The 12,661-nt window shown below is 46.1% G+C and overlaps 1 protein-coding gene across 1 annotated transcript in view; it reads right to left on the bottom strand.

The window, feature by feature from the left end:
- The window catches only part of SYAP1 (synapse associated protein 1), a 1,300,668-nt gene that overhangs the window by 955,238 nt on the left and 332,769 nt on the right, over window positions 1-12,661 (bottom strand). Inside the window, exons 3-4 of the mRNA XM_069636804.1 lie at window positions 2,443-2,509; window positions 1,201-1,274 (exon numbers count right to left, since the gene is read on the bottom strand). Coding sequence (XP_069492905.1) covers window positions 1,201-1,274; window positions 2,443-2,509 — 141 coding nt within the window. The remainder of the gene's footprint in view (window positions 1-1,200; window positions 1,275-2,442; window positions 2,510-12,661) is intronic.

Genomic DNA, 12,661 nt, shown 5'->3' with positions numbered 1-12,661 from the left:
AGCCAAAGGGGGGAAAACAAAGCAGTGAACCATGACTAAAGATCTGCATTGTCTACCTCAGTTACAAATATCGCCACTGAACACGCCAATAACCTGCAACTCCCATAACTTGCAACATAAAAAAAAGCTTTTTTAGGTCACAAAATTCACCCAAATCCATTGCATAATTTGGTCCTTCATAGCTGCAGATTTACGGTTGCTCTTCTTCCGCTATTCAGAATACTTTTATGGGGCTTTACAGATAACATGTTCTCATTGGCAACAGATCCAGAACTCTGCAGAAACGTAAGCATTAACCTTATCCTCCAGACACCAACGTGGTTTCCAACTGCAACCAGGGTGTGCTTTCAGATTACTATCTTTTAAATCTCTAGATTACAAAACATATCGGGCCTGTCCATTAGAATGGTTAGCTCTAGCAAGGTGATCACATTAACTGTATGGATTCTGAAATTCCACATTGAAGGGAGGCAACATTTTTCTCAAGCATGTGTCATTTAACAATTTCCTTTGCTCCCCAACTCTGAGAATCAAAAACAAGTTTCCTTAACGCTAAAGACTTATTTGTTCAATCATTCACAGAGCCTACTTCTTGGTTTTATCAAAAAGCTCGTAGAGTTTCTCACAGAGATGAGGAATATGGTAACTAAAATCTAATACAGAAGTACAATTAAAGCCCAAGTATTTGTTTGCCAACATTTACTGCAAACTGGAATTTACGTGGCAAAACACGACTTTGGTGACATCAAGATTTTGGCACTCAGTAAAGGTTTGGCAGTATTTATGGCATAAATACCACCAGACTCTGACCACCTCTTTGTCTGGGGGATTTAACCCTAGATGACAAGTGGGGTAAATGGCAGAGTTAGTTCATATATTTTTTTTAGTCCATTGACTCCATTTGGCATTTTCAAAATTGACCACATACAGTAATTCATGCCACAGGAAGTCAACCATTTTTTGCAGGTAAAGTAGAAAAGTTACCTCTAGCAATATGCTGGAGGTAAACCACTCCAGTTTACCTCCAATCTAGGAATTTGGCAGTTAATTCATTACCACCAGAAATGGTATCCACATATTTACTCGCTTTTTTTCCCTGCACTGCCAGACTCTTAGTGGGCCCCAATGCGTTATCCATCAGTGAACATTGTAAATGAAGGCAAACATCAGAATTTGTACTCAATAACAAACCAGACGTACTGCAGATAGCGCCAAAATCTGCTGTTGAATTGTTTCTTCCTCGTTATAGCCAACCCAGGGTGGCACAGCAGCATCTGCAAAAAATCAAAAAGAAAAGGATTACATACGCATCACATGCTCTATTAAAACCCTGTTAACAAATGCATCGTTTTAACTTCTGCATTGATAAGAAACTATTTTAGATGGAGATTTCAGTTGGGAAGGGAGGAAGTAATGTCCGTCTACAGACGACTGGGAGTAAAAGTTCAGTGCTAACGAAAAGTTGGACTAGATCACTGCTTACTCTTCCTACAAGTGTGCCAGAGAAGACTTTGTTTGGATTCAGTATTAGGTAGCCAAACAGTTTTTCCTTAAGTTCATTGTGTGCAAGCGGATACATATTTGCAGTGAGGGCATCACACAGAAAAGTTATATGGGCCTATTTAACATTGGATTGTAGAAACACACCCAATTGCTGTGATATCATGAAAGCGCAGCATAACAAACTAGTGGAGTTAAGATAAAATGGACGTAAGTGACAAATGACATGAATACCCCTGATTAACAAACAAAAGCTGAGCAATGGAAAAGTCAAGACCGGTATGAACTCATGTATATTAAAAGCTTACAAGGACGATCATCAACATATATTTTTGGAGTGTCAAGTAAGTAGGGGTAGATTGTGACAATGTTTTGACTGAGGTTTTGCTATTTTTAAAGCAAAAGCAAAATTACGTTTCAATGATCCTATAGTGCCCTTAAGGTGATAGTTCCTGTTCATATAGTGATCATGTAGCTGATCAACTGTAAGCAGTGACATTCTAGTTTCCTTTAGTGTGATATCTTATAATTTCACATTCAGCATGAGTGGTCTCTAGTACTTAAACACAAGACCAACTACTCTTGGCATTTGCATGCTATGAACAAAGCAAAAGTTAAACAGCGAAAGCCAGTTTAACATTTCTTTTTAAATGCAGTAGTTCAAAACTTTGGAGGCTGCCCTCTTGTGTAATGGTTGGAAACCTTAACATCTTCAAAAAATATGCACTTTGGCATTAAACATCAAGCATTTGCCCATGATTAGTTCCAAGCAGCAAAGCAGAGCTACATAAAACAAAGAAAAACAGTGTGGTTATCTATCTAGTTGCTACTGGAGCACAAAAGACAATTTGGATAAATCATAATTAGCAGAACATTATATTGACTTGCTCCATTAAGTACAAGTCTGCAATATTCATTGAAATGCTGCTAAACATACAGTACCTGATTTTCTGGTGTGTTGTTCTTGAACAAACTTTTCTTGCTCCTTTTGAAAGTCTCCTATAATAGTCTACAAAGAAATGATCAAACAATAAGAAGCTGGCATATGGTGGATGCAAGGCATTTTTGTCTCATTTAATTTAATCTTTCCAACAATCAATTTTCTGCAACAATTATGAAGTCTGAAATATAAGGCTTGCTTTCTTAAATCAGGGGTCTGCAACCTTTGGCTTTCATTGGTTTTGGAATACAACTCGTATCAGTCCTAGTCAATTATGAGGTATCTTAGTAGTTGTAGTTTTAGTTCAAAACATTTGGAGAGCTGCAGGATGCAGACCTCTGCCTTCAACTGTTAGCATTTAAAAGAGTCCAATCCTGGAAATTGTAAGAAGGTATCAAAGTTACCTTTCTTAGAGTCTGTGGTTTTGTATGCTGTCCCTTCAGGTTAGCTTTATAGCTTTGCACACAGTAATAGGCAGGTCAGCAAAATGTGCCAATTTAAGAGCTTCCTCAAAACCACTTGCATGCAGTCTTCTCTTCCAACGCCCCTTCCCAACCTATAGGTATCCCTCATTATTCCATGGTTTGGGGGCACCCACATTCCTCACTTTTTCCTGTGCGTTTTTCCATCTCACGCCTCCTCCCACCTTCCCCCCACTCTTCAGCATGTGCTCTGTATTCTAAGATCCACCCTGCAGCCCCTCTGGTAAACAGCACATTTATCAGAACAGAAAACAAGGTGCATTCCTGTTGAGATGGATTTCTAAAATCAACCCTGGTGGGCAGATTTTAGGAGGCCACCCTGGTTATGGTGAACAGGAAGACTCAGTTTAGCCAAAACCCAATCAAGGTAGAGTAGAGAACAGCCAAGGCCAAGTCTCAAGAACGTGGGAGGGTGGTCAGGAGCCCCAATGAGTCCCCACCGAATAAAGCACAATAATTCAGTCTAGACAGTCAGAAAACAACTTTGATTCCATAAGCCTCAGATATATATATATATATAAATATATATATATAGGATACATTACTCACCGTAATCGTATTTCTGATGCTTGTATCTGCTTAGATTCACATGCTGGCAAGTACTTATCTGTAGGTAAAATGATTATAACAAGTCCTAAGTACAATTCCCTTACCTCAGAAGTCCATCCCTAAGATGCAGGGTGCTTAGTGCCCAAAGGTCATAGGTTCCAATACAAGATTTCTTGGGAAGGTATTCTTTACAGGGATGCAATGGGCTTGTGGTGGTGATTCAAAACGGTTTCAAACTATTTAAAAGTTCAGCAACAATTTGCCAGAAGACTGGTGAATTATCCTCTCTCTACTAGACCCAAGGCTAACCCAGGGGCAGGGTACTTAACCCAGGTTCGACGACCAAAGGTAAGAGGGAGATGGGAGACAAAGGGCTCTGTACCCAATGGTATCCTATGAAGAACAGGTGCTTACTTACCCCTGTGACTCATTTTCCCGATGGCTTGTCATGTAGCGGGGGGTGGTCACTGGGAGAACGGTTTTCTGTCCTTTGTTTGGGCGAGAGGTGCCCAGGGGTGTAGCAGGTTCAAGTGCTCTACCAGCCAGGTGCAATTGTAAGATGCAAGCCACTTAAACACTTATGATAATCTTTCTTTTTTTTAAAACTCTTTACTTAGATTTTCAATAACATTAACACATTCACTAAGCATTACGTAAGTAATATATACAATATAGAACATTACAATCCAGACATCAATAGATTATCTAATCAACCAATAACTAATCAACGGTATAACAGTAGAGCTATACATTAAACTAATATAAAACACAAGACATAACAAACCCCAACTCCCATGACAAACTACCATCCCACTATGTAATAGTAAATGATATCCTATACACTATTATATGATAATCTTTCTAACCACAATCGCCACACTGATGCACAGACACACCAGTACCACTTCCACTCACAGTCCCTCTTTTTCTGGCCAATCTCGCCCTGCCTTCATCACCCAGGGCGGCGATGTCACATATTAAATAGTGGGCTAAGCTCGGCCCACTTCAATGAGCGGACCCAGCCCGTTAAGGACTGTGGTGGCTCTGGGAGTCCAAGGCCTCTGTTCGAGTTAGCTAGCTCGATTTGGGGTGCCATGCTAGTAAATCCCAAGCAGGTGACGGGTGTTTGTTTCCCACCACTAGTCCCTGGTGGTCTGGCGACTGTGTCTTCTTGCTGCCATCACCCGGCTGCACTGCACAGCTATTCTTGCTGCTGTGTGCCTTGTGGTTACTACTCCTCACATGTACTATTCCCACCTACCTCTCCACTGTCACTCTACACCACTTATACTCTACCTCCACACCTACTATCCCCACATCAATACTACTCCACCACACCTTCTCCATAATCATCCTCCTTTCACTCCCTCAGTCATCCATCACATGCACCTTATATGCACAACACAGTGCCACTTTCTCACACCAGCCAATACTTCATCTTCTCTACAAACTGCCTTCACACTTCTTTCCACCATCCTTCCTTCTTCTGGTCTCTTAGTATGCCACCTCCTCCTCCTCATTTGAACACCCGAACCACCAACACCTTCCCATTTGCTGTTGTCCCTTATATCGTCCCCATCCGGTCTGCACCAACTACCTCCTTCTGGTTTCCTGGACCAATCTCCCTGCTTTTCCTGTAAGGGAGGCATTACAGATTTCAGAACACATAAGGGTGTCTAAGCCACAACACTTTTTTGTGCGGGACAGCTGCGGAACATCAAAGGCGGCCCGCCATGATCAAAGTTCCAGTTCGTGCGAGGGTCCAAGTGTTTGGAATCATAGCTTTTGTGGAAGAGCCGCTTCACGGTCCAGCTATCCATAAGTAGTTCTTTTCAATGCGGTGGACAGCCTGTGTTACAACGCCGATGCATGGCTGCTGGTAAGGGGGTTGGCTGTATGGAAAAGGCGGCAGCATTCCACATTTGCACTGAAACTTGCTCTGATCTGTTGCTTTGTTGCCGCACAGCTGTTTAATGTTGTAATACTGCCGTTTGGGGTACCCCTGTAGAGGCGCGTGTGGGCTTTTTCTTTGTTCCATTGCTGGGGCAGCAGGTAGATGTAGTTTCCTGAAGAAAAAAAAAAAACAGTCCAGCATCTAGATATGGAGATATGGGGTGATTTAGAGTGGTATCAGTGTCCATGTGCCATGCCATCAACGTTTTTTCAATTAATATAAATGCTTTTTTTTTTTTTTTAATAGATTTAGAGGTTTCATTTAGTTCCAGCACTGTAAGGTAATAAAACGTTCTCTTTAAAATATTTGAAACTCTAAAGTACATGTCACCTTTTTCTGCTGCAACATTGACATGTGTCACTTTGAGTAATACATGCTGGTGATGCACGTTATGGCTAAATTGCCATTAACTTCAGCCATGAGCCAAGGCGCCACCAAGCCACTCGCAAAAGCCACTGGACCTAGCCTGGGGGAGCTTCTACTATACCTTAATGGGGCCATGCATCACTGTCCGCAGCTCGTGTCAGTGGCCACAAACTCTGGGACATGTGCTTCAGAGATGTTGCCATCCATGCGCAGCAACCCACAGTACAGATTGGGCCTGGTCTGCAGCACTGTCCAGTGGTCACTATAGCTAAATTGGGGGCTTGTGATTCACTGTGCAGGACTTGCGGCCATGGCCACTGGCCACATTCCCTGGACCATGCGATTCAACCATAATCGCTGGGGCCCCACAAATCAACCCACAGTAAACATTGGCCATGGCTTGTAGCCTGGCCCAGTTGCAACTATTACTGAATAATGGGACTGTGGGCCATTGTTCAAGGCTTGTGGCCATGGCCAGTAGCCACTATCCCTGTGGCATGGGCTTCATCCATGTTGCAGGGACTGCTAGCCATCTCAGAGTAGACAATGGGTATTGTTCGAGGCCAGGCCCATTGCCCACTTTGGCCACGGCCACCAAGGGCCCTGGTATGGGGTTAGATTGTCCGGGGCATGGCAATTGGCCCTGCTCTGGACAGTCTGGCCACAGGTCATGCCTCAAACACAAAGTTATATCTGTATTTGAGGGTGAGTTAACGTTTTGGCACTTTTGAAAAAATAAAAACACAGGATGTATTAACACCAAACTTGCAAAAGCATGCTTCCAGTACCTGGCCGAAGCACTTTTTGTGAAACTCTGTCCAGCGGTTTGGGCTGAAGGTGCCATTAGGAAAAATTTCTCTTTTAGGCAACTTTTTCCCGCCATATTCTATGAACCCCAAAACATTTTGCTTTGGTTTTACACCTGATCCTGAATTTTTACAGAGAAGTAAAGTCTTCAGACAAACGAATTAAAAGTGCAACACAAGTGCAGCAAACATTTTTGAACAGGCGCAGTGTTCGAAAGACCCAAGAGGTGAGATGTGCATGTGCGCAGGTGTCCGTCGGACATGGTGGGCGCCTCAATCTAATCAAAGTACGTCACAACTATTTTCAGACATGCTGGACAGGGGCAGTGTTAACAGGACACAGAGGATGAGATATGCATGTGCGTAGGTGTGAGCCAGACAGGCGTAGCCTCCCACAACTACTTAAAGGTGCGTCACAAGATGCGGACATGATGCGGACAGGCATGGCGTCCTACAGACACCTCCATTTTGATTGCAGATAGGCCGAACATGTGCATCGTTTTGTAGGAGACCTCCATTTTGCTTAATTGCGGCCATCCCGGACAGTACCACGCTCCGCTGACTCATAACAGGCTTTTAAAAAAAGCAAAACACACACACACACACACACACAGCGCAACAGTATATATATGGGATACATTACTCACCGTAATCGTATTTCTGATGCTTGTATCTGCTTAGATTCACATGCTGTGCATAGGCCGACATCTAGTGGAAGCTGCGGAGTATTACAGTTTGTTTTTCGAAACTCGAAAATGGGCGTTGACACAGGGCCTGCCAGTAATACTATCCCTAGTGTGACGTCTACTGTACCCAAGATCCCTCACGCGTCTAGGATCCTCAGATTGTATTTTTTCTGACATGAGGTAGCATGAGGAGTAGCGCGAGTACAGATAATCCAAGCAGATAGATAGAAAGGTAAGACACAAGCAACCATGCGCCTTCTCTCAGAGGGGAGGAAGGGTGGGTCGCATGTGAATCTAAGCAGATACAAGCATCAGAAATACGATTACGGTGAGTAATGTATCCCTTCTGAGGCTTGTGGAATCTGCTTAGATCACATGCTGTGCATAGATTAGCGAGCAGTACCTGAATAAGGAGGTGGGATGTGAGAAGGGTCATGAGCAAATAAATGTCTTAGAACCGCTTGTCCCACTTGTGTATCTGCCTTGGAATGGGTGTCAATGCAGTAATGCTGAGTAAAAGTGTGAATAGAGCTCCAAGTAGGTTCTTTGCAAATGGTGTCAAGGGGTACATTTGCAATGAAAGCCAGAGTGGCCCCAATGCCTCTAGTAGAGTGGGCTCTTGGCGTGAAAGGCAGAGTTCTTTCAGAGAGTGAGTAACACAGCTGGATACAGTTAATAATCCACTTCGAGATGGCACCTTTAGAGACGCAATCCCCCTCTCTGCCTGTAGCTACGGAGACAAACAGTTGATCTGTTTTTCTTAGCGGTCTGGATTTATTTACATAGAGGACCGCCCTACGCACATCTAGGGTGTGTAGTTTCACCTCAGACGAGCTTTTACGGGCCTGGAAGAAAGCCGGAAGCTCGATGGACTGGTTTACATGGAATTTTGATATAAATTTAGGTGAGAACCTAGGGTGTGTGCGTAAAACCAGTTTGTCGTTATGGACAGTAAAGAAGGGATCCTGCACTGACAGAGCCTGAATTTCACTGACCCTTCTTATAGAAGTAATAGCTACTAAGAAGGCCGTTTTATAAGTCAGGTGTTTGAGACTGCTTTTATGCATGGGCTCGAAAGGGGGTCCCATGAGCTTGGCTAGCACCACATTAAGGTCCCACCCTGGTGGTGGGTTTGAAATAGGAGGGTGAAGTCTCTTTACTCCTTCCATGAAGGCTTTAACTACTGGTACTTTCCACCACGAGACCCTGCTATGGGAAGTGGTGTATGCCGACAGGGCTGCCAGGTGTACTTTCAGTGAGTTAAAAACCAATCCTGCATCTAGCAGGTGGAGCATGTACGTAACAATAGTGGAAGGAGTGCAATCAACAGGGTTGATTTGTCTACTCTGGCACCAGATAACAAACCTCTTCCACTTGTCAAAGTAACAGTGCCTTGTGTTTGGTTTCCTAGATTCCTTTAGGATGTCCATACACCTCTGTGGTAAATTGAGATGTCCAAACTCTATGACCTCAGGGGCCATGCTGCCAGGTTCATTGAGTTGGGTTGCTGGTGCACTGTTTGACCTTGGTGCTGGGACAGTAGGTTGTACCAGGCTGGAAGTTTGATGGGCTTGCACACCGCCATCTTGCGTAGGTGTGGGAACCACGGTTGTCTTGCCCACATGGGAGCAACTAGGACGAGTGTCATCGATTCTCTGTTCATTTTGTTCACCACTTTCCTGATGAGAGGAGTTGGTGGAAAAGCGTACGCAAACATCCCTGACCAGTTCATCGGCAGGGCGTTCCCCTGGGAGTCTGGTTGGGGGAACCTGGATGCAAATCCTGGGCATTGTCTGTTTTCGCTTGTGGCGAATAAGTCTATAGTGGGGAAACCCCACTGAGAGAAGATATCTTCTACGACCTCTCTGTGTAGAAACCATTCGTGTTCCTCTGGGAGGGAGTCTCTGCTCAGAGCATCCGCTAGGGAATTGAGCTCCCCTGGAACATGTTGTGATGACAGGAAGATGTTCCGTCTGAGTGCCCATATCCAGATTTTCTGGGCAAGCTTGGATTTGGCGAACGAGTCCCTCCTTGCTTGTTCAGGTAGAACATGGCAGTTGTGCTGTCCGTACGGATTTGCACCAACAGGTTTAGTAGGTGGGGCTCGAATGCTTGAAGCGCTCTGAATACTGCCAGAAGCTCTAGCAGGTTGATGTGGTTCTTGGCCACTGAGGGAGACCAGAGACCCTGAGCTGTGGGGTTGAGATGGTGAGCTCCCCACCCCGTCAGACATGCATCGGTAGTGACTACCGCCTGTACTTCGGGATCGTAAAAGGGTTTCCCCTGTGCGAGATTCTCTCTTGTCCACCAGTGAAGGCTTTGTACTAGTGTTGGCGAAACAACCACTAGATCATCCCACTGACCACTTGCCTGAGACCACTGTTTCGCCAACCATTCCTGCATGGGACGCATGCGCAAGCGCGCGTGGGGGACCAGGTAAATACATGACGCCATCATGCCCAGTAAACGCATTGCTTTGCGTACTGTTATTTGGCGACCGGACTGATAATGCGGAATTTGCAGTAGTATATTCTGAATTCTTTCCTCTGAAGGAAAGGTCAACCCCTCTTGAGTATCTAGGATTGCTCCTAGGAACTGTTTGGAGGTGCTTGGCACCAGGCTGGACTTTTTCTCGTTGATTGAGAAGCCTAACTCGTGGAGGAGGTCGATAGTCCTTTGAATGTTTGTCCTGCAAATTACTGGGGTTTCCCCCGTTATGAGCCAGTCGTCCAGATAAGGGTACACCGGGATTGCCTCCCTGCGTAGGTGTGCAGCCGCCACCGCCAGTACCTTGGTGAATACCCTTGGTGCTGAAGCTATCCCGAAGGGCAGTACCTTGAATTGGTAGTGTCGACTGTCCACCTTGAAGCGCAAGTACCTTCTGTGCGCTGGGAACATGGAAATATGAAAATAAGCATCTTTCATATCCAAGGTTGCCATGTAATCCCCCTTTTTTAGGAGGGGGGATTACCTCTTGTAGCGTAGTCATACGAAACTTTTGGGGCTTGACATACTTGTTGGCAGGCCGTAAATCCAATACTGGGCGCATTGTCAAATCTTTCTTTGGCACAAGGAAGTAAGTTGAATAAATACCCTTGTTTACCTCGTGTCCCGGGATGAGTTCTATCGCGACCTTTTCTAGCAGAATGGCGATCTCCTCGAGGAGAATCTTCTGATGTTCTAAAGAGTGTACTCTTTGTCATGGAGGATGGTTCTGGGGACGCTGCAGTAGTTCTATACAGTACCGTGTGGATACTGTTGACAGCACCCATCTGTCTGATGTGATCCCTTCCCAAGCCTGGGTGAAGTTGGAAATGCGCCCCCCTACTGGGGTTGCGCGAGAAGGGACCCTGAACTGAGCGTCACTGCTTTGGTGGAGGCGTGCCGCTTCCCTTGCTGGGGCTTCCTCTGCCTTTACCACAACCTCTCCTATTACCCCTGCCGTAACCCTGGGTAGACTGTTGGCTGTTGTTCCACTGTGTACCCTGCCCCTGGGAATAGTTGGATCCTCTCTGGGAATTTTGGCCGCGTGGGCGACGAAAATTACTATTCCCTCTCTGGTTAGGGGGTTTATTGGTTAACTGGCCAAGGGACTTGAGTGTCTCGTATTCGTCCTTGGCATTCTTCAGTGCGTCTTCGACCGCCTTACCAAACAACAGATCGGCTTCCACCTGTTTGTCCAACAATGATGCCTCGGTTTCTGCCTTAAAACCAGAATGCCGTAACCATGCATGTCTCTTGATAACAGTGCATTCTGCCATCAATCTGCCTGCGTTGTCCGCGGCGTCAAAGGTTGCTTTCAAAATGCAACCAGACACGGCTCTTCCCCTCCGACGCAACTCGTGCCAGTTGGCTCTTTAAGGGTTCTGGGGTGGAGTCCATGAGTGCCGCGACTTCTTCCCACTGGTGGCAGTTGTAACTCGCCAGTAGGGTGGTGGAGTTGGCAATCCTTGCCTGGTAGGCGGAAGTGGAGGCTCCCTTCCTACCCAAGCCATAAATCTTCTTGCTCTCCTTGTCGGGAGGAGCTTCGGACGATGACAGGGATGTTCCCGCCCTCTTTCGGGTGTTCGTAACTACCAGGGAGTCCGGTTTCAGATGCCCCCTTATGTACAGCGGGTCTGTTTGGGCTGCCCTGAAAAGCTTTTAGATCCTGGGGTTTACTACCCTGGTGAGGTTGTGATTTACAAGTGAAGGGTCTATCCTCCTTTGTATTGATTTAAGGATAGGGATGGCCTGGGCAACAGGTCTCCTTTCTCCCACTAACTCCTCAGCAAAGTCCCTCTCTTCTTGTGCTCCCTGGGTGTCAATGTGGAAACCTCATTCAAGAGAGGTTGGTTGTTGACAGGGGAGTCGGTAACCGGGGGAATCTTTGTCTACTAGGGAATCTACCCTGTAGATTCCTGGGTCGTCCTCTTCCTCCTCTTGGTCCTCGTCATCCCCATAGTAACGAGTCCCAGTTTGGTCCTCCAACATGCCCAAATCACGATCCTCACTAAAAGGTGGATCTTCATGATATTGAATGTAGGGGTGTACAAAGAAAGGGTCCGAAGACCGTGTTGGTACTTCAACCCAGGACTTCTTACTTGGGGGTATTGGGTCACTAGAGCCTGAGGGTGATGCCCCGTCGGGGGTATATGAGAGGAAGTGCTCAGGATTCTTGGCATAGAAGTCTGCCAATGATGACATCCTTGACAAACTCTGTCTATGTGGTCACTAGACCATTCTCTTGAGCTGGGAATGACTCTCTCCTGGGAGAGTTTCCCTGTTTTATCCTGACTGGACCTATTGGTTTGTGCAGGGGTCTTTAGGATGACAGAAGACTGAGACTTGTCTGTTTGTTTTTGTGGCGTAGTAGACTGTGACCTGTCTGACTGCTTCTGAGGTGTGGAAGAAGGCAGAGACTGCTTCTTTTGTTGTTTTCCCCCTTCCCCGTGGGTGGAAGAGTGTTTTCCCTGTTTTTTGGCCCCTTCGGAGCTTTTCGACGTCTGGCGTCGAGGTTCGGGTGTAGTGTCCCTATCTCTCGAGTGTGGAGGTTGGGACTCGGGAACAGCCGTTATGCGGTCTGCTGACGCCGACTCCTGGAGTGCGGCCTGGGGATAGAGGTCGGCTTTGTCTTCCGACGATTGAACCTCCGTTACCTTAGGGAGCGAGGCACTCTTGGCAACAGTGGATGGCTGCCTGGAGTCATGCGGTGATCTAGATAGAGAACGCCCAGAGGACACCGATTCGGTGGACTGTTCTCTGTGTGCCTCTTTCCGAGAACTCGACGTGTGCTTCGAGTCTCAGTGGGACTTTGTGTGTTTGGTGGAAGTGCTGTGGGTAGCGCTTGTGTCGCCGGGGGTTTTCCCCATAGCCGCCCTGCCGGACGACCTTCCGAG

Source organism: Ambystoma mexicanum, chromosome 7p (genome assembly GCF_040938575.1).
Source record: "Ambystoma mexicanum isolate Mex_15411 chromosome 7p, UKY_AmexF1_1, whole genome shotgun sequence".
NCBI classification, from domain to species: Eukaryota; Metazoa; Chordata; class Amphibia; order Caudata; family Ambystomatidae; genus Ambystoma; species Ambystoma mexicanum.
The sequence above is the reverse complement of the archived record's forward strand: the minus strand, read 5'-3'. Positions and strand labels throughout refer to the sequence as shown.